Source organism: Geotrypetes seraphini, chromosome 3, assembly GCF_902459505.1.
Source record: "Geotrypetes seraphini chromosome 3, aGeoSer1.1, whole genome shotgun sequence".
Classification (NCBI taxonomy): domain Eukaryota; kingdom Metazoa; phylum Chordata; class Amphibia; order Gymnophiona; family Dermophiidae; genus Geotrypetes; species Geotrypetes seraphini.
Window position 1 is genome coordinate 113808371 of NC_047086.1, and position 21358 is coordinate 113829728.

The 21358-nt window shown below is 40.0% G+C and overlaps 1 protein-coding gene across 2 annotated transcripts in view; it reads right to left on the bottom strand.

The window, feature by feature from the left end:
- Positions 1-2937: 2937 nt before the first annotated feature.
- The window catches only part of ENPP4 (ectonucleotide pyrophosphatase/phosphodiesterase 4), a 41468-nt gene continuing 23047 nt past the window's right edge, over positions 2938-21358 (bottom strand). For both annotated transcript variants that reach the window (XM_033937341.1, XM_033937342.1), the window contains exon 4: positions 2938-8664. In XM_033937341.1, the coding sequence (XP_033793232.1) occupies positions 8297-8664 (368 nt within the window). In that variant the 3' untranslated portion in view covers positions 2938-8296. The remainder of the gene's footprint in view (positions 8665-21358) is intronic.

Consider the following 21358-nt stretch of genomic DNA (forward strand, 5'->3'; position numbering starts at 1 on the left):
ACTTTTTATTTTGTAATAAAAAAAATCTATAAATTGAATATTCATACATCATTACAGATTAGATACTCAGAGGGTCATTTTCAAAAAGGATGTCTAAGTCCAACTTGGTTGTTTTCCACTAAACGTTCAGAGATGGAAGCACAGAAACAACCATTTTCAAAAGCTGAACTGCTAGACATTCCCCCCCCCCCCCAATTTTTTTTGAAAATCGCCTACTTGGATATCTACACCAATAGAACGTCCAAGCCTTAGGATGCCTATCTTTATACCCCATTTCCTTTTTTTTTATTTAGTAATTTCAATTATATATATCAAGTATAGATATACAAGAAAAGAATAACATTGGTGAAACATATTTTACAATAAATATTACAAATAGAAAGAAATTAATTCTAAAGTCCACTTTAAGGATAGATTTGCGAGGATAAACTAAAAGTAAATAATTCCTGATGGCAATCCAGTTAGCATCCTAACTATAAACATTGAGATCCATTTTCTGTTTTAATTACCCATTTTTCATGTTCCATTAGAAATTTTTCCAAATTGGAATGATCAAAAAATATGAATTGTTTACCCCGATACTGTAAAATATATCTACAGGGAAAATGCAGGAAAAAAAAGTTGATCCAATAGCCAAACCCTTGAATTTCAGGGCCAAGAACTGTTTCCTACATTCCTGAGTGGCTCTTATTACATCTGGAAAAGTTTGAATTGGCTGCCTGCAAAAAAACCCCAACAAATTTTATAGCCCATTTTCAACCACAGACATGTCCAAGTTGGAAAACATCTAAATCCAGGCCATTTGGACATGGGAATGGCTATCATTGTAATAGATTGGCCCCAGAGACATGTCAACAGAACAGTGGGACACCTTAGAGGGCACTGCTGTGAAGTTCACATAAAGGGTGCCAGAAGTATATCTCACCATAACTCCTTTAGAATTTATGGTGAGACTGCCAAAATTCCCCCAAAACCTACAATACACACCTGTTTAGCACCCCAATAGCCTTTATGGTTACAGATGGTACCTATATACTACTTATTTCTATTGTGCTACTACACACATGCAGCACTGTACATCAAAACATAGAAGTGATGGTCCCTGCTCAAAAGAACTTAAAATAGTAGTATAGTAGGGGTTTGGTGGCCTCATGCTTTCCACTATAAATGTAGCAGATAGAGTGGCTCCTCCTCTCTATGGTTCACTACCTCATCCACCAGGTTACTTAAGACACCCGTTTGATGCTACCAAGTGCTGCTATTCTAGAGCACTCAAGCAAAGTTCTGGGAATCATCATTGACTCTACACTGTCTTTCAACGATCACCTCAACTCCTTGGTAAAAAAAATGCTTTTTCAATCTTCACATGTTAAGGAAAGTAAGATCCTGCTTCCACCAACAACACTTCGCTGTCCTCGTTCAATCCATTATTCTATCCAGACTGGATTACTGCAACTCCATCTACTTAAGCCTAACAAAGAAAAGTCTTCTCAGACTTCAGCGGATTCAGAACACCGCGGCTAAACTAATCTTCGCAAAAAGCAAATTCGACCGCGTCTCCCCGCTTCTGTCTAAGCTTCACTGGCTCCCAGTTAGCCTCAGGGTTCACTACAAATGCACTTGTCTAGCCTTCAAATCTCTACACGGCATCCTTCCTCCCCTTTTTCCACTATCTTGGCTCTCCCCAAATCCTAACTCCACCAGATCCACTCAAAAATTCAAACTATCCTTCCCCTCTTTAAAAGGTAAATCCCATACAGGAAAACTTGGGACATCCCTCCTCTTCAGGATCACCGAGCTGTGGAACAGCTTTACTGCCCCTCTTCGGAGTTCGACCTCCCTCCAACGCTTCCGAAAACATTTGAAAACTTGGCTTTTCTCTAAAATGTAACTACGCCCTCCCTCTCCATTATACTAAGTCCCCTCTTTCTTTTTTACTAAGCCCTTCTTCTTTCCATTGGAGTGTCTTTCTATATTAATTCCTGTAAACCGTGTTGAGCTCCACTTCTGTGGAGATGATGCGGTATACAAACTTAAGGTTTAGTTTAGTTTAGTTTAGAGACAGGTATGTACTCTTTTTCTTTCAGATTTTTGGGTGGTGCGAGAAGGGTTAGCATTGGTGGAATGTGGAGCAGTCATACCTTCATGTATCCAGTGGTTATTTTTTATTTAAATATTTATAACCTGCATATCCAACACATCTAAGCAGGTAGTAGTATCATAAATAATAAAATAGAACTGATACAAGCAAAACACACAAACATACAACCAAACACTACAAACAGCCAGCCTAGTTTAGTGTATGGCACACTAGTGTGCTGCAGCAGATTCCAGGTGTGCCCCAATGAGATGCCAGTATGGAGGAGAGGCACTGGTGAGAGTCACGTCCTATAGGCAGGCAGACGGCGCCAACGAATCTCCTTGCTGGTGTCTCTCCTCCTCTCCCCACACCTCCCCTCCTCCAGGAGTTCATGCATTCTGTAATAGTTGCAGTGGCTTCAGAGACACATGTATTGACCCTATATAGAACATACTGTACTATATTAATCAATTTTTTAAATTTACCTTCGAGCTCCAAAGTCCCAAAATTTGGAATTTCCTTTCAGCCTTCTTGCGACAGATCCCTTCCTACCTTCAATTCAGGAAATCACTAAAGACACATCTATACTCACAGTAACCAGGACTTGAACTATTGTCTGTTCCATGATGATCCTGTTATGAATCCTTATTAATCTTACTGTAAGCCGCAATGATTCCTTGCCAATAATTGCAGGGTATAAGAAATGGTATGGTAAGATATGGAAGCATTATATCCTGCACTACAAGCTTAAAATGATGTTCCTCCAAAAATAACTAACTTGACACACTAATCTGGAAAATCCATTTCTTAAATCATCATCACAGCTTTGTAAAAATGAATTATGAAACATCTTATAGTTTAAAAAGTCTGTTAAGCAAGTTTATTGAAAATAGTTTAACATACACAATCTTATGCAATAGTTTTACCACAGCAATGAAGTCCTAAGGTACAAAATCTGATAAAATATATTTTATCTTAGGGCCTTATACATTATAAAATCAGCATTTCCAATTATTAGCTCAGTTCTGGTAATTCAGTGCATAAAAACTCCCAAAATACAGTTATCATATGATCTACAGTATGGATAATTTCATAAATTTAAAACAAACATTTTATAACATGCCAAATAAATTAATCCAAATCATTTAAGGAGTCCTTTTACTAAAGTGTGTTAAGTAGTAACCATGTGAATTAATGCATGCTGCCAGCTCACAGCCACTCTGGTATGTCTTTAATTAATGAACTAACTACATATTGTTGAAGGAGTGGGAAATGGGCAGGTAGGGACAGGGAATGGGTGTGGACTTTACCTAACAAGTTAGCATGAGGGGAGACTTACTGTGTCCTGTTGCATAGCAAAGATGTACTCATACATACCATATGGTAAAGGTGGCTTTTGCTTAGAACTAATTGGAGATGCTGGGAATGCCCCCAACATTAACCCTGTGCAGTTAGTGTGATAATTTGGACACACTCCAGATGGTAACCATAAAACCTGACTCTACTTTAGTGAAAGGACTCCTAAGTAGTCTATGAAAATATCACTTCCGGTCCCCAAACCCCAAAAGAACAGAGTTTAAAACCACACACGCACACACACAAAAAAGTCTTCATAGCAGCACTCAGTTTTCTTAATTTTTTTAAACAGACAAAAAATTAAATTTGCTGAACAGCAAAAAAATGAATACACCAAATCACAACTTTGCACAAACCCCACAAAAAAAAAGAGAAAAGATATGGGTTACACATTTTCCAGTGGAAGATCAATTAAGATTTAAAATTTATAATCACATGTTTAGAAAATCTAGTGCCAAAGAAAAGGAAAGCAACAGACCCCACAGTGGTAAACCAGTTAAGAAAAGCAGGACCAGATAAATGTGGTAAACCTAGACAGTTCTTTTAGTCTATTATTTAATAGAATTGTTGTCTCAACCTCTTCCCTACTTTTTCTTGACTAGATAATCTAGTGTGCATATAATAGCCACTTTATCACTGCAGCAATCATTTGTTGTGAAAGAAAGGCAGATGTTTGAGTCTTGTCTAGTAAGACTCCTATGATTTCCAATTGCTGTGTTGGGCTTAAGTGACACTTTGAATAATTTATGACCCTTGTAGCTCTTGACACCAATTGCTTAAGTACACTCATCTTTCTGCTCCTTGAGATGTGTGCTTTACTAACCTTTTGTCCAAATAAGGAAACATATGCACACCCAGTTTTAAAAGATAGCACAGTTACTTACTAAGCAGATAGTCTCACATATGGGCAACATCATCCACGGAGCCTGGAATGAACAGTGCAAAAAGTATACTGTCACTTTAAACTGGAGTGGGCACATCCTTCTCGAAGCACATAGGGTTTATTGAAACTGGGTCCATGGAGGTTGATGCCACAGAGGAAGCACAATTTTTATGCTGAGAACACTTGGAAGACATCAGTGACCTTGGTGCTCTCAGTGCTTTGCTATGATGAGGGGCAATGATGAGGCCTCTTAGTCTCTGCTTAAGAACATAAGAATAGCCTTACTGGGTCAGACTAATGATCCATTAAGCCCAATCGCCTGTTCTCACTGGTGGCCAATCCAGGTCACTAGTACCTGGCCAAAACACAAGTAGTAGCAATATTCCATGCTACCGATCCAGAGCAAGCAGTGGCTTCTCCCATGTCTTTTTCAATAACAGACTATGGACTTTTCCTCCAGGAAATTGTCCAAACCTTTCTTAAAATCAGCTACGCTATCCACTCTTACCACAAGCTCTGGCAACGCGTTCCAGAGCTTAACTATTCTCTGAGTGAAAAATTATTTCCTCCTATTGGTTTTAAAAGTATTTCCATGTAACTTCAGTACAGATGAATATATCGTAAAATCCTCCTTATCTTTGGGAAGGAATAAAACAATTATGAATCCTGATGGCCTCTATCAATGACCAATGGTGAGGGTAATAAAGACGTTTTCATGTTGATGCATCTTCAACATCTGGTACAAGGCTGATATAGATTGAATGGTCTTTTCATGACCAAAAAGATTTTAATGCTGCTTATCTTAATTCTGAAGCCCCATCTCTGAGATCTGTGAGTACAGCAGATAACAAAAGGGATCATGATCAGTTCCCGGGCATTGCAGGCACCAACTGGTTATCCATAATGAAAATAGTCCTGTTGCACCACGAACATCTTTTGGAGCTGCTGGGGGGAGCCTTCTTTTGAGACAAAGGGCTCCTTTTACTAAGGTGCACTAGCGTTTTTAGCACGTGCTGCATTGCCGCGCACGCTAACCCCATGCTACTCGCCCAAAACTAACGCCAGCTCAATGCTGGTGTTAGCATCTAGCGCACGCGCTAAAACCGCTAGCGCAGCTTAGTAAAAGGAGCCCAAAGCGTCTCAAAAAATTGCAGTAGCAAAATCAAACAAATTAATGGTGAAAAAAACCCAACAACTCTGAACGGGTGCTTGAGGCCTACGCCTAGATGACAAGAAAAGAATTCCAAGAAAACTTAAAAAAACAACTAGCAAAACTAAACTAGGAAACATTACTAGGATGAACATGCAAAGGGAAATAAACATTATAGAAAAAAGGCACTGAAGTGATCACGACACACAATCACTTCCAATCAGGTCAGCAGAAAATGAAAGATGTGCAGTTGAGCCATCTCAAAAGATATTCAATACTAGAGAACGTTCTTATACAGGGTTTCACTTGAAGATGTCACCCATATGTGAGGATTGTAAAAACATAAGAAGTTGCCTCCGCTGGGTCAGACCAGGGGTCCATTGCGCCCAGCAGTCCTCTCCCATGGCGGCCCATCAGGTCCATGACCTGTAAGTGATCCTTTGTCTAAAACCTTTCAATCCCCATTATTCTTCTATCTATACCCTTCCATAATCCTATCTCTACCTCTATCTATATCCCTCAATCCCTGTATCCTTGTAGTATGCTGCTTGTCCTTAGAGAAAAATATGAATTACTTTTTTCTGTAGTTTTCAATTTTATGACTTCAAATATACAGATACATTCTATCACCAAAAAACACCACCACATTTCTCATTTCTTCTAATCTGAAATATTTTACAAACCTACAATTAGAATGAAACTAAACATTTGGCTTTGTAGGATAGGAAAGGTACCCCTAAATCGTCCGACTGAATTGCTTGTTTTAGGGTTTTTAGCTTCTTAAAACACCACAAGCCGTAGGCGGCGGAACAGTTTTTTGTTTGGGGAGGGGGGGGGCAAAATTTCCATCCTAGCCCCAGCAAGATCCTATGGCATGATGACTCTCCCACCTACCTTCCCTGGTTGCTGAAATTTAAAACTTTGGGCAGCCGCCACATAGCATCAATGAGCAGGCCTGCCCTGGAAGTCTTCATTCTACAGCGACGCTGCACAGCGGCTGCCTACAGAGGCCAGGTGGAGGTGGGTGGGGGTGTAGAGCCAAAACTGACTCTTCTGACTGCCAATTTTTAGGGAGGCCATAGCCCCCGTGGCCTCCCCCATTCTGTCACTTATACTGCAATCAAATAAAACGATTAAACTGGGTTCTTATGAGGTAATTTAACATAGTAACATAGTAGATGACGGCAGATAAAGACCCGAATGGTCCATCCAGTCTGCCCAACCTGATTCAATTTAAATTTTTTTTTTCTTTTCTTCTTAGCTATTTTAAGTGGTTTGAATATGTAGAACAGCATTTTACATACTTATATAATTACCTGGGGTTATACAGTTTAAGCACATAGCAATAGGCATTCCTGGGGATACTTTATGCAAGTATCGTATCAAAATACATAGATGTGCACTGATTTCTACTGGCATATTCACACCAAATTATTCTTGCCTCATGCCAGATGGAACTTTGTCCAGATATTGTCAGGAAGACTATTTTATAAAGGCACATAGACACACAGTTTGGCCTAGATTCTATGAAAGATGTCTAAAATTAGGCACCTAGATCACCATGCCCATCCTATCTAGGTGCCTAACTTATTTTATCTTTATTTACGTTTTTGATTAAACGCTTATCCAAAAGTACAAAGCGTTGTACAAAATATTTAAAAATAGCTGGAAGATAGCTGGAAAAAGCTTAATTGGCGCTGATAACAAGCAGTTAGCAGCTCATAATTGGCTTAAGTCAAAATTAAGTTGATGGTAGGCACCTACCAGAAAGTAGATATGTTTGGCATGGGAGGCGCCTAAACTGGACTTAGGTGCTGGTATTTAGGCCAAGTAAACCCTGGCATATTGTAAATAGTGAGTGCCAAAGTCCAGTTTAGGTGCTGCTAGATGCAGTGCTATAAATGGCGCCTAACTTAAGATTGACTGCTTTCCTCAGTGCCTATGTTTTAGGCGCACTATATATGGAATTGGGCCTTTAACTCTATAAAACAGGCACATCATTAAGCCCCTATTTGCTCTTCCCTCCTAGGCGACTCTTATACAAACTGTCTTCTTAATGTGTTGAACAGGGAGCTTGTTGGATTTTCAGGATCTGCATAATGAATACGCATAATATTAATCACTGTTATTTACCAATATGAATATTATTTAGGTGTCTATGGCACCACCTTTTTTTTGTTAAATATTTGCTTGTATAGAAAATGAGATGTCTTAGACAAAAATGAGGTATCTAATAAATAGACAAGATAATTTATCAAATACCATCTTTGGCTATGGGTTTTATCATCATTTAAAAATAAGATTACAAAATTAAAAATCCAATTGATCACTGGTCAGATTCTTCTAGCAGTTACTGTTTCATAAATTCAGTCACTGACCAGCCAGGGCAGAAATCTTCCCAATTCTGTTTTATTGGATTTTCCTATTATTCAGAAGATTGGATTTGGAATTAATTATACAACTTTCTAAATCCAAGCTCTACGGAAGGGTACAGGTATAGTAGGTATTTCCCTGCCTCAGAGGACTTACAATCTAAGTTGCACCTAAGGCAATGTAAGGGAAATGATTTGCCCGTGGTCACAAAGACCATCAGTGGGATTTGAATCCTGCCTTCCATCCATAGGCTAATACTCCAATCCAGAGCCATAGAATATTCTGTTTTAAAATTTTATGCACAATTCCTAATGAATGCTATCAAAATTGTCCTCTACTCTTGTGGCAGAATGTTATTGCTATCAGTGTAGGGCTATATTATCTAATGACTATCTTAATTTACAGTACTGGCTTGTTTTGTGCTTTGGTTAATCCTGGAACCTTCTCAAAAACACTAATCAATTAAAGGATCATCATCATCATCTTCTTGAAGCTGGAGTCTAGAAAATGTACGTGGAGAAGCTATTTTATTCTTTGTTATAATTATAAGACATGTCAGTGTAGTCAAAATCATGATGACTCCAACAACTATTCCAATAGCTTCTGGGAGACGTATGCACCACTGGTCCAATAACAAACACTTTGTATTAGCAAAGGTTCCATTGTTGGGCTCCCCTTTCAATCCAAGGATGTGACACATCATAGGGTAGATATCAATATTGTTTATTGTACTGTGCCTGTAACCTTTACGAAATGCAGGGCCATGGGCAGCCAGAAATGGGTGCATGCTGGGTAGAGCATTGTCATATCCATGGTTTCCCCCTTAAAGGAAAAAAAATATGAAAGAATAAAATTAATCTCAGATTTTCAACAGAAAACATCTGTATGAAAGTTTCATCATTTACTCCCCCCCTCCCCCCCCCTCCGCTGAAGCCCTATAAATCCCTACGGGCTTCAGGACAGTTACTGCAGCGGCAGCCACTAGCACGTCTTTGTAAAGGGGGGAGGGTGGCATTATTTCCTTACCTTAAATACAATTATATCTTCAAAGCAATTACAAGAGCAACTATAGAGTTAAATGTATATAAAAGATTGTACAAGGGAAAGCTGCTACATTCTATTCTACTGAGATTCATACAAAAGAAGCAGGACCCTGGTGAAAATTTAATGTAAAAATAAGCTGTCCAGCTGGAGAATAACCATGATTGTACGACTAGATGTAAACATACGTAACATTTAAAAATTAAGATGCTTCATTAAACCATGATCTGAGAAATGGCTTTTGAAAGTCTGTCTCATTTCGGTACATTTTTCTTTAATGATAAAATGTTAGCCTTATTATATTTGTTAAATGTAATTTGACAAAGTGCAAGTATCAACTGGGGTCCCATAAACATGCAAATACTGCCCATCTGTTGGAAAGAAATAGAAATGAACATGGAATGGCATCAGAATGTCCAAAGTAACTAAAACTAAATTAGTTTCCTTATCACTCTCAGTTTTTCAGCAATTTCAAGTTTAGTATGAAAGCAAAATGGGAAATTTTATATCCTGAAAGTAGCTGTATCTGCTGAACAGAGTGAGATGATTTTTTTTTTTTCAAAACAGTTTATTGAACGACAAATTAGAAACCAAGAAAGCAGCTGATATAACATTACAGAATGTGATTTTGAGTCTCTCTGCTTGAATTCCAGGTTCATGGGTACTTAGTACCTGTGGGCCTGTAAAAAGACATTGGCTGGCCAGTGCTATGGGGTTCTGTTACTCTGTATACTCTCCAATACAAATTATTCTGGATAAAGTCTACAAAGATTGCAACACAACTGCCAAAGGGATCCAGTTTTTAATATGTGTCCCAGCCCAGCCCCACTCTTCCTCATGGCGCCATCCCCTGAACATCCCAGAAAATACGTCATTTACACCAGTGATAGCAGGGATGGATAAGAGGAAATTTTCAATGCACTCTACTATCCTCTACCCAGCATCTATTCCCTCCAGAGACATAACCACAAAGGTGCCTTGGCTCCCTTACTTTGGGCTTATGTCCCCTCCAAAATTGTGGCACCAGCTGAATCATTGGCAGGGATGCCCAAGCCCCACTAGCCAAAGAGATCTATTGCCTGAGCTTCCTACTGTGCTATTTGAACAATGCAGTAGTTGGCAGCATGCTTCAGTCGCTAATGCAGCACCCCCACACAACTCAGTTCAGGCACTTGAAAGTGGAAAATAAGATATATTTTTATTGGACTAGCCTAATACATTTTGATTGACTGTCAGAGGCCAACACCTCCTGCCTGAAATCAGGTCAGGACAGCATACTGCCGTGGTATCCTCTCCTGAGCCGAGGAAGGAAGTTTTGGTCTATAAAAGTTAGTAAAAATGTATTAAAATTAGTCCACTATAAAGATAAATCCTTATTTTCCATTTTGTGTTTTATCTGTATTTATCAGCTTTTAAGAACACTGCTACCAGATTATTTTATTCTGAATTAAAAATAGAATTAAAATTAATGTTTCCATTTTTGTTGTCTAGTCATTTTACTTTTTCTAATTGTGTTGGTCCCAGTCTCTGGTTTCTGCTTTCCTTCATCTTCACTTAACTCCCTTGGCCAGTGTTTCCCGTCCATATGAATAAGAAGCCAAAAACTGGTCTTCGGGACATTTGGAGCATTGAGATTAAGCATCATATTACTGCGTCTCAATGGCCACGAATTTGGACTTGGAGGATGAGATGTACAGTGTCTGCATCTATGAGGCAAACTTGGTTTTTTCTGTTACATAGAGCATTTTGGACCCCAGTTCGTCTACAGAAGTTGGATAGCTCTAAGTCTAATAAATGATGGCATTGTCATCTTGAAGCTGGGACTTTAGATCATTTGTTATTCTACTGTTCATTGATTTTGGCTTTTTGGAAGTCAATATGAGGTCAAATAAATTGTTTATTAGAAAATCCGGTGGCATTATCGTATGATACTGTACTGTTTGGTATGTCAATGAGAGCTAAGAGCCAAATATCCTCTAACAATAATAGGCTTCTACTTATTATGACAGGGGTTGCCATACAACAGATTACGAATAACTGGAAGAATTGGAGTAGATTGAATTATAGTTTCTGGTGGAATTCTTTATGTAGTGTATATAAAATGGAAAGGGTAATAGCCACACAGCAGGGGTATTTAAGAAATGGATGTTTGGGAGCCTTTAACAAATTATTGTAATGATTGAATAATATTTTTCCCCTTAATTGTGCATGTCCAAGGTTGGGGAAGGGAGGGGTAGATTTTGGTCTTTGTATAAATGTAAGGAATGTGGGGATGGGGACTATTATATGATTTTCTGTGTTCATTAGGGGGGAGGGAGATAAGTTCTAAACTGGATTATTGCAGAATATTAAGTGTTGTATTTAAGTGTAACATGTTTTTATTTGCTGATACACTTATTGTAAGTTTTAAAAATGAATAAAGAATTATAAACATGTAATTTTCTCTTTCTCCCTTCCATTTTCTTTCAGTTTTTTAAATTTATTTTTCTGCCTCCCTCCAGTCTTTAAAAATGTCTCTCTTTACTTTGTCTGCCTGCAGCTTTTCCTCTTTCTCTCACTCTTGTTCTCCCCTGTATCCCTTCCTCTTAATAGCCAGTCTTTCACAAACTCCATCCTCTTTCCCTTTCCATCAGCATTTTTATCCCCCTACCCTGCCATCATCTCCCTCTTTTTTACACCTATCCTTCCATCCAGTGCCTTCCCTCTTTCTCTCATCCTCCTTCCATCCAGTGTAGCCCCCTCTCCCCCAATCCTTCTACCCAGAATCTTCTCTCTCTACACCCCTTTTCCATCCAGCATGTCTCCTCTTTCTCTCCCCATCTTTCCACTCATCTTTTGTCTCTTTTAACCCCTCTTCCATCCATCATTTCTCCTTCTCCCTTCCATTCTAGAGGCCAACCAAATTTCGGTTTCATACCAAAACTGGCCCCAAATCCTTTTTCTGCATTGTTTTGGTTTCAATGTGTGGCACAGTGGTTAGAGCTACCGCCTCAGGCTGTGGGTTCAAATCCCATGCTGCTCCTTGTGACCTTGGACAAGCCACTTAATCCCCCATTTCCCCAGGTACATTAGAGTGTGAGCCTTCCAGGACAGATAGGGAAAATGCTTGAGTAGCTGAATGTACACTACTTAGGTAATAAGTGGTATAAAAATAATAATTTTAAAAAAACCCCAAAAAATGATCATGTGTTTTTGGTGGAAGCTGAAAATTTGTACTTTGTCCTATCTCCCTTCACCTCCCCTCAAACAGGAGTTGCCTTTTCCCTTGCCTACCTGTAGGGGATCCCCTTTCCTGCCTTACAATCCCTGGTGTTCTAGGGGTGTAGTCAGGACACGAGTGATCCCCAGTCGCTCCTGCCCTTGCTGGCTCTGCTCTCAAAATAGCTGCCATGACTTATCATGGCAATCTTGTGAGACTACCGCAAGAGGTCATTGCAGCCATTTTGACAGTAGAACTGACATGCAAGAATGACTGGGGATCACTCCTGCCCTCAAGGCAACACTAGACCACAAGGGATTTAAGGTAGTCTGAGGTTGGGGGAGCTACTCTTTGCATTCTTTTTGTGAGTGTGACATGTGATTGCAAGTAATGCAGTTATGATCTTCTATAGTAGTTTATATGGTAGAGTGTACCAAATAAATGCTTTTGATACAAAAGTTTAGCATAAATTTAAGTCCATAATTTGGGATGATAAGCTTCCTAGGGATTAGCCTCTCTGGTGATATGACATCAGCTGTCACGCCAAATGTGATGCCAAAGTCAGCCATTTTAGTTTCAGTTTTTATTAGCTGAGCTCCATGTGTGCAGAGGCTATTTTGCTTGGAGGTAAAATATGGTCTTTTATTATTTAAATTATTATATACAGTCTGGCTTGGATACTATTTGGGTGATTCTAAAGAATTTCAAGACTCTGTTGGGTATGATGAAGATGCAGCGTTTTAATCAAACTTGTGTGGAAAAGCTAGATTCTATGAGAGAGAAACCTACATTGATTGTTTTCAAGGAACATCCAGTGAGATCATCAAGTTTGCAGACGACACAAAGCTATGCCGGGCAATCGGATCGCAGAAGGATAGCGAGGAACTCCAGAGTGACTTGTGTCAGTTAGAGAAATGGGCAGAGAAATGGCAGATGAAATTTAATGTGGAAAAGTGCAAAGTAATGCATTTAGGCAGAAAGAACAAGGAACACGAGTATAGAATGTCAGGAGCAACTCTGGGTAAGAGCCAACAAGAAAAGGACCTGGGCGTGCTAATAGATAGGACCCTGAAACCATCGGCACAATGCGCAGCAGCGGCAAAGAAAGCAAATAGAATGTTAGGCATGATAAAAGTAGATCGGAGAGCGTTATAATGCCGTTTTATAGAGCAATGGTCAGACCACACTTGGAATACTGTGCCCAACATTGGTCTCCCAACCTAAAGAAGGATAAAAACATAAGAACATAAGAAATGCTTCACCGGATCAGACCTTGGATCCATCTAGTCCGGCGATCCACACACGAGGAGGCCCAGCCAGGCCTACCCTGGCGAATACCTTAGTTATTCGTATCCCTCAATGTGGCTTTCAAGAAGATGTGCATCCAACTTGCCCTTAAATCCTTGAATGGTGGTTTCCTCCACAACCTCTTCCGGGAGAGCGTTCCAGGCGTTCACCACTCGCTGTGTGAAGCAGAATTTTCTGACATTTATCCTGGCCCTGTCCCCCCACAGCTTCAGTCCATGACCTCTTGTCCGAGTCACCTTTGACATTGTGAATAAAGTTGTTCCCTGCTCTATTTTGTCGAATCCTTTCAGTATTTTAAAAGTCTCTATCAGATCCCCTTGCAGTCTCCTCTTCTCAAGGGTGAATAATCCTAGTTTTCTGCTGGAGAGAGTGCAGAGATGAGCAACAAAGCTAGTAAAAGGTATGGAGAAACTGGAATACAAGGAGCGACTTAAGAGACTGGGATTGTTCTCCCTTGAGAAAAGGAGACTGCGAGGGGATATGATCGAGACCTTCAAAATACTGAAAGGAATCGACAAAATAGAGCAGGAAAAAAAATTCTTTACAATGTCTAATGTGACCCGGACAAGAGGACATGGACTGAAGCTAAGGGGTGACAAGTCCAGGACAAATATCAGGAAGTTCTGCTTCACACAAAGAGTGGTTGACACCTGGAATGCTCTCCCATAGGAGGTTATAGCGGAATCGACTGTCCTAGGATTTAAAAGCAAACTAAATGCACATCTCCTTACGAGAGGCATAGAGGGATATGGGTGACTAAAAATTACACCTGGCTGGGCCTCCGCGTGTGCAGATCGCCGGACTTCATAGACCGAAGGTCTGATCCGGAGATGGCGCTTCTTATGTTCAAGCACAAGTACTGATCAAGCTTATAATGTTAGTAGGGAAATTATATTTCAATGAAATTAGTTTCTATATTTAAAAATAGTTTGAGAAATATATTGCTCTTGATTGTAATTTTTTGAGCATATAGTCCTTGCATTCAGTAACATCAGCATGCTTTTTTTATTCTGGATTGTGCATCAGATTTGTATAATGTCTGCACTGTAGGCCAGTATCTGGACTCCTTCACTCTATTTTAGTAAGAATCTATGGGAAGATTAAGTTCTTACCTCGATAATCTTCTTTCTGGAATAAGGGTATAGGAATCCTGACTGTAGGTAATATCTCTCTGCTTGCAAGTTGTGTTGCAAAAGGGTGAAATTTACATTCTTCAACTCTGCCTCCTTCACTATTAGCTGTAGTGCCCCCTTCAGTTTGTACCAAAGCAATTGATCATCACTATAATGTAAAATAAGGAGGAATGAGGAACCTCCCCAACAATACATTTCTGTTCTGCTCTGTAAGAAAAAAATTGAACAAAGTTAATTAACATATTACTTAAACCCAGGTGGAATGAACAACCCACCTAATTAAAGTGCAACCAGTAATAACACTTATGGAGCTCATAGAGTCTCACTTACTGCCTTTTTTATATGACTGACAGAAGCAAATCTCCAGCTCTGATCAAACATATGTCTGAGACAGGAAGCAGGCAAACTCCAGACTGACGGGGTAGGTTGTCAGGACTCTTATACCCTTATTCCAGAAAGAAGATTATCAAGGTACGAACCTAATCTTCCCTTCTAGTGCAAAGGGTATAGGAGTCCTGATTGTAGGTAACGTACCAAAACATTCTCCCAAGTCTAGGGTGGGACAGAAGAGATTGCCTATAAAATCAATGACCCAAAAGCAGTATCCTCTTGTGCTGCCACATCCACTCAGTAAAAGTTGTAAATGTATGGAGAGTGGATCAAGTAGTTCCCTACAAATCTCCTCAACTGGGATCGCCCGAGTCTCTGCCCATGAAGAAGCCACCCCTCTAGTGAAGTGTGCTCTCAAGGAAATTGGCAGCTGTTTCCCAAAGCCAATGTACGCTGATAATATCGCCATACGAATCCATCTGGAAATGGTTGCCTTAGGTGCTGGCTTATCTAGTTTAGCAGCAATTGATGAGAACAAAAAACATAATCTGAGAGATGGAAATCACTGGTCACTTTGAGATAAAGGAGAACAATTCTCTGCACATCCAGCAATTCCAACTCTCTCTCTCCTCTTGAAGTCCATGGAAGAGAATGCTGGCAACCTAACATCCTTACTGATATGGAAGGCCAACACTACCTTTGGCAAAAAATGAAGGAACTGTGTAAAGAGATACTCCTACTTCAGTAAATCTGAGGAACGGCTCTCTGTATGATAGTGACATATATAGTAGCATACTAAATGACAGCAGATAAAGACCTGAATGGTCCATCCAGTCTACCCAACCATATATGCTCCATAAATTAATCATTTAATTTAAATGGTCCTTTTACTTAGATATTTCTGGGCCAGAAGCCCAGAGCTCTGCCCAATAGTGTGCTTAGGTTCTATCTACTGGAGTCTCCATCAAAGCTCACTCCAGCCCATCTTAACCATCCCAGCCATCAAAGCACTTCCCAGCCCTTCCTCAACTGAATGTCCATATATGGAACACAGACCGTGCAAGCCTGCCCAGTACTGGCCTTAGTTCCTATTCCATTCTCGTGTGTAACTTTGCCAGATAATCTCAGTCCTTCTCCAGAATCTTCTGTGAACATTGAACAGAAGTATTTGTTTAACATGTTTGCTTTTCCCTCATCACTCTCCACATATCTTTTAGTTTCGCAATTCAATTTTTCATCTTCTTCCTTTTACTAATATATCTAAAAAAATGTTGTCTCCCTTTTTTACATTCCTAGCCATTTGCTCTTCCGCTTGTGCTTTCGCCAGACATATCTCTCTCTTGGCTTCTTTCAGTTTCACCTAGTAGTCCTTTCTGTACTCCTCTTCTTGGGTATTTTTATATTTCATGAACGCCAGCTCTTTTGCCTTTATTTTCTCTGCCACAAGTTTAGAGAACCATTTCGGTTTCCTTTTTCTCTTGTTTTTATTTATTTTCCTCACATAAAGGCCAGTAGCCATTTTTATTGCTCCTTTCAGCTTAGACCACTGTTTTTCCACTTCCCTTATGTCCTCCCATTCTAACAGCTTTTTCTTCAGGTATGCTCCCATTTTACTAAAGTCCGTACGTTTGAAATCTAGGACTTAGAGTTTTGTGTGGCCGCCCTCCACTTTAGTTATTATATCAAACCAAACCGTTTGATGATCACTATTTCCTAGGTGGGCACCCACTCAAAGATTAGAGATACTCTCCCCATTTGTGAGGACCAGATCTAGTATTGATTTTTCCCTCGTGGGTTCCGTCACCATTTGCCTGAGCAGAGCCTCTTGAAAGGCATTCACAATCTCCCAACTTCTTTCCGATTCCACATATGGAACATTCCAGTCCGGCAGATTGAAGTCACCCAACAGCAGCACCTCCTCTTTCTTTTCAAACTTTTGGATATCTGCAATCAGATCTTTATCAATTTGCTGCAACTGAGTCGGAAATCTGTGGACTACACTCACGTAGATAGAAATTTCATCTTCTCTTTTCAAAGTGATCCATATTGCTTCTTCCTCTCCCCATGTCCCCTGCATTTCAGTCACTTGGATTTCGATCTTTACATAGAGAGCTACTCCTCCACCTATTTGACCATCTCTGTCCTTCCTAAAAAGATTAAATCCCGGTATGTTTGGATCTCATCCATGGGCGTCACTGAACCATGTCTCTGTGATAGCAACAATATCCAGGTCTGCCTCTAACATCAGGGCTTGCAGATCATGAACTTTGTTGCTTAGACTGTGAGCATTTGTGGTCATCGCTTTCCAGCTATCTTTCAGTGGTAAACTCATCTTTCGTATAGGTTTATGTTTAGTTTCATTTCCTGTAACATTGCTAAGAAGTGAGTTGATAATATTGTTTACATTGCTATCTGTACTACCATCACATCTTGTCTTTTGCTGGGGGTGGCCTCCATAATTGTATTTCATACATAAGCCACCCCCACCTTCTAGTTTAAATGCCTAGAAACATATTGTCTAAATTTCTCAGTATGGATTCTTTTTCCTGCTATAGTAAGATGTAAACTATCATTACAATATAGTCTCTTGTCTTTCCATGTATTTCCCCATCCACCTATGTACTTAAAGCCTTTTTGATGACACCAGGCTTTGAGCCATCTATTGAAGTCCTCTGTGTTTTTTACTCTTTGCTTTCCCTTTCCATATGCAGGCAGTACTTCTGTAAAAGCTAGTCTTTACAAAAGGTTTCAAGCCCTCACCAAGCTACCGAAAAACTTTCTCTGCTGCAAGTGCAGAGTTGTTGGCCATGTCATTTGTTCCCAGATGGATAACAACATCGGTGTTAGAATCCTTAGTTTCTTTCTTAATTATAGTCAGTATTTGCCTGGAACTCCTGGTAGCAGAGGATCCTGGAAGACATTCTCTATTTTGGTCTCCTTGTCCTGTGTTCCAAGGTTAATGCCACTGATGATGGAATCCCCCAGCAGCAATAGTTTTCCGTTTTGGGCTTTTTTATTTGTGCTTAGGGTGCACTCTCTCTTTCGAGTTACCTTCACTGGTTCCTGTCCCACCTCAATTCTGTTTTCTTGAGTATCACAGTGCACTAGTGGAGCGAAGGAATTCTGTAGAGGTAATATTTGTGAAGGTGGATGTTTCTGTGTTACATGTTGTAGTCTTCCTGAGTCTACTGTGACCCATTTATTCCTTGGTGATTTCATTCTTTGAGGTAGAGGTGGTAAGTTGGTATGATTTTGTGGAGTGATGGAAGCTGCTTTAATTGTATTCAATTCCTGTTTAAGTTTGCAGAGCTCCTCCTTAACACTAGCAAGTTGAAGATAGATGGAGCAAGCCTTAAGCCTCCAAATAGTGTGTCCTGGAATTAAAGCACTACAGTGATTGCATTGAATAAAGGTCATCTTGATTGGTTGGGAAGTAAATTGATTTGAGTAGACTTGGGGTTCCATTTACGAAGCCACGCTAGCGGTTTAACGCACGTAATAGCGCACGCTAAACTTCCGGCCATGCTAGCTGCTATCGCCTCCTCTTGAGCAGGCAGTAGTTTTTTGGCTAGCGCGGGGGTTAGCACATGATGAAAAGTCATGCGGTTTCGTAAAAGGAGCCTTTGATTATTTGGTTCTCTATTGAGTAGTGGCTCGTGGCCAGCAGGGGGTGCTGGTTATGGGACGGGAATTGATGTTAGGACATGATAAGTGCAGTATTTTTTGTGGAGTTTTTTTTCTACAAAAGGCCAGTTTTTCGTATGATTCTGGGTAATTCTAGTTAGACAAACATCTGTGTTAGTTAAGGACCGCGCCCAAATAGAAGCGTACGAAAAACAGGTGAATAAAACATTTAAATATAATGTAGCTAAGTCCAGAAGAAAAAACACACTAAAGATTAATATAAGGGAAAGAATGGTGTTTTCTTGTGTACTTTGTTGTTGAGTCAAATCATGGTGGAAATCTTGATTACATGATTACATGGAATCCAGTTTGGGTTCTCTGTTTGGACACCATCTTGTGCCAGTGAATAGTTTTCTGTCTTCTTTGTCCTCTCTGAGTTTTCCCGCTCCCAGCCTCGTGGTGTTAATTAACACCAGCTGTGCTTGCTTTAGACTGGTAAAGAAGGATAACGTGTTCTAAACTAAGATATAAAATGCATTAAGTATGAATGGCTGAGTTATGAATGGAATGAATGGGGCCCCTGGAGTGATTTGTGTGACTGGAATGATGGCTGTGACTGTGGTGAACAAAAGGAATAAGTTTTGAAAAACATATTTTATATATTTTAAACCTGAAGAAACACTAAGGAAAAATCCTGAGCACAACATCTGGAAATAGTCAGTCTCCAGCATAGGAAGGGGGGGGCATTGGAAGCCCATGCTTATCACTGTGTGTAACATGAAGCTGTCAGCTTTCCTCTTCCAGGCTAAAGTTACTGTCAATTTAGGGAGAGGTTGAGAATTTCTCAGCACCCTGTTAATAATTGTAGAATTCTTTTGCATAATGTTATAATGTTAATTCAGAAATCAATAATTTTCTGAAACTTTGTCTAACTTTTAAATGTGGAGGAATGTTTCTTTGTCCAACTTTAAGACCACCCATAGAATTGTTATTGGCTGGTATACTGATGATGTCACTGAGCTAAAAGTTATATAATAGAATGTAATAAGATATGAAAACGAGACCATTGTGAGAAGGCCAGCCTTTGGCCACAATGATGATCTCCCATTAGCGCAACGTAAGCAATTATGCTGATGCTTTTGATCTAATAATGGAAAAATAGAAACAATAATTCAATAAATCTTGGTTATAATTTTAAAAACCTTGCGCTGGTGTCATTTTGCAAGTATTATTATTTTCAAACCGGAAGCTTTTACAAAGGCGTTGATGACCCTTGCTCACTATATATTTGGTTTTAAAGTTGGTAGTCAAAATATAAACAACCTGCATTAAGCAGATGACATAAGAACATAAGAACATAAGCAATGCCTCCGCCGGGTCAGACCATAGGTCCATCCTGCCCAGCAGTCCGCTCTCGCGGCGGCCCAAACAGGTCACGACCTGTCTGAATAACCAGAAGGGGCCCCCTTGCCACCTTGGTTTCCCATTGAAGTCCTATCTTCCCATCGAAGTCCTAATCCTCCGGTCTTGCACATTCACGACTTGGTTGGGTTTCCATATTATTACCTGGTTAGTTTTCTATACTTGTATTTCATTCCAGCACCTCTCTCAGTATCCCACGATCCCTTTATCCCTCAGGAATCTGTCCAATCCCTGTTTGAATCCCTGTACTGTACTCTGCCTGATCACTTCCTCCGATAGTGCATTCCAAGTGTCCACGACCCTTTGGGTGAAAAAAAACTTCCTTGCATTTGTTTTGAACCTATCTCCCTTCAGTTTCTCCGAATGCCCCCTCGTACCTGTTGTCCCCTTCAGTCTGAAGAATCTGTCCCTATCCACCCTCTCTATGCCCCTCATGATCTTGAAGGTCTCTATCATATCTCCCCTGAGCCTCCTCTTTTCCAGAGAGAAGAGCCCCAGCCTATCCAACCTCTCGGCGTATGGGCAGTGTTCCAGCCCTTTTACCAGTTTCATTGCTCTCCTTTGGACTCTCTCAAGTACCGCCATGTCCTTCTTGAGATGTGGTGACCAATACTGAACGCAGTATTCCAGATGTGGACGCACCATCGCTCGATACAATGGCATGATGACTTCCCGCGTCCTGGTTGTTATGCCCCTCTTTATGATGCCCAGCATCCTGTTGGCTTTTTTCGAGGCTGCTGCGCACTATGCAGATGGCTTCAGTGATGCATCCACCAGCACACCCAAGTCTCTCTCAAGTCTGCTGTCTCCCAACAATGCCCCCCCCAATTTGTAGTTGAACAACGGGTTCTTTTTCCCTATATGCATGACCTTGCATTTTTCCACGTTAAAGCGCATTTGCCATTTGTTTGCCCAGTCTTCCAGCTTGTCCAGGTCTGACACAATGTTCATTGCCAGTAGTAAAGAAGACATGTTGTACCTACTGAGAAAAGTTAAAGCCGAAAGTCATAACATGAGATTAGAACTGAATATAAATAACACAAAGATTATGATCATGGAAAATGATGAAGATTTTTAGCTTAGAAGTTGTAAAGAGGAAGCAACTAGCAAGGAAGAAATAATCTGCAGAATAGCAATTGGTTGCTGTATAATGAAGGCTCTTGATAAGGAATTTAAAGGCAAGGAAATAACATTTAAAATGAACATCAGACTGGTTCATGCACTCATTTTCTCAGTGGCCAATTAAGGATGCGAAAGCTAGACATTATGGAAACAAGATAGAAAGAGGATTGACTCATTTGAAATCTGATGCCGGAGAATGATTCTATGCGTGCCACGGACTGCCAGAAGAACTAATAAATTGATTTTGGAAGAGATCAGACCAGATATGTCACTCAAAGCCCACAAGATGAAGTTATGATTATCTTATTTTGGTCATACTGTTAGAGAGATCATTCAT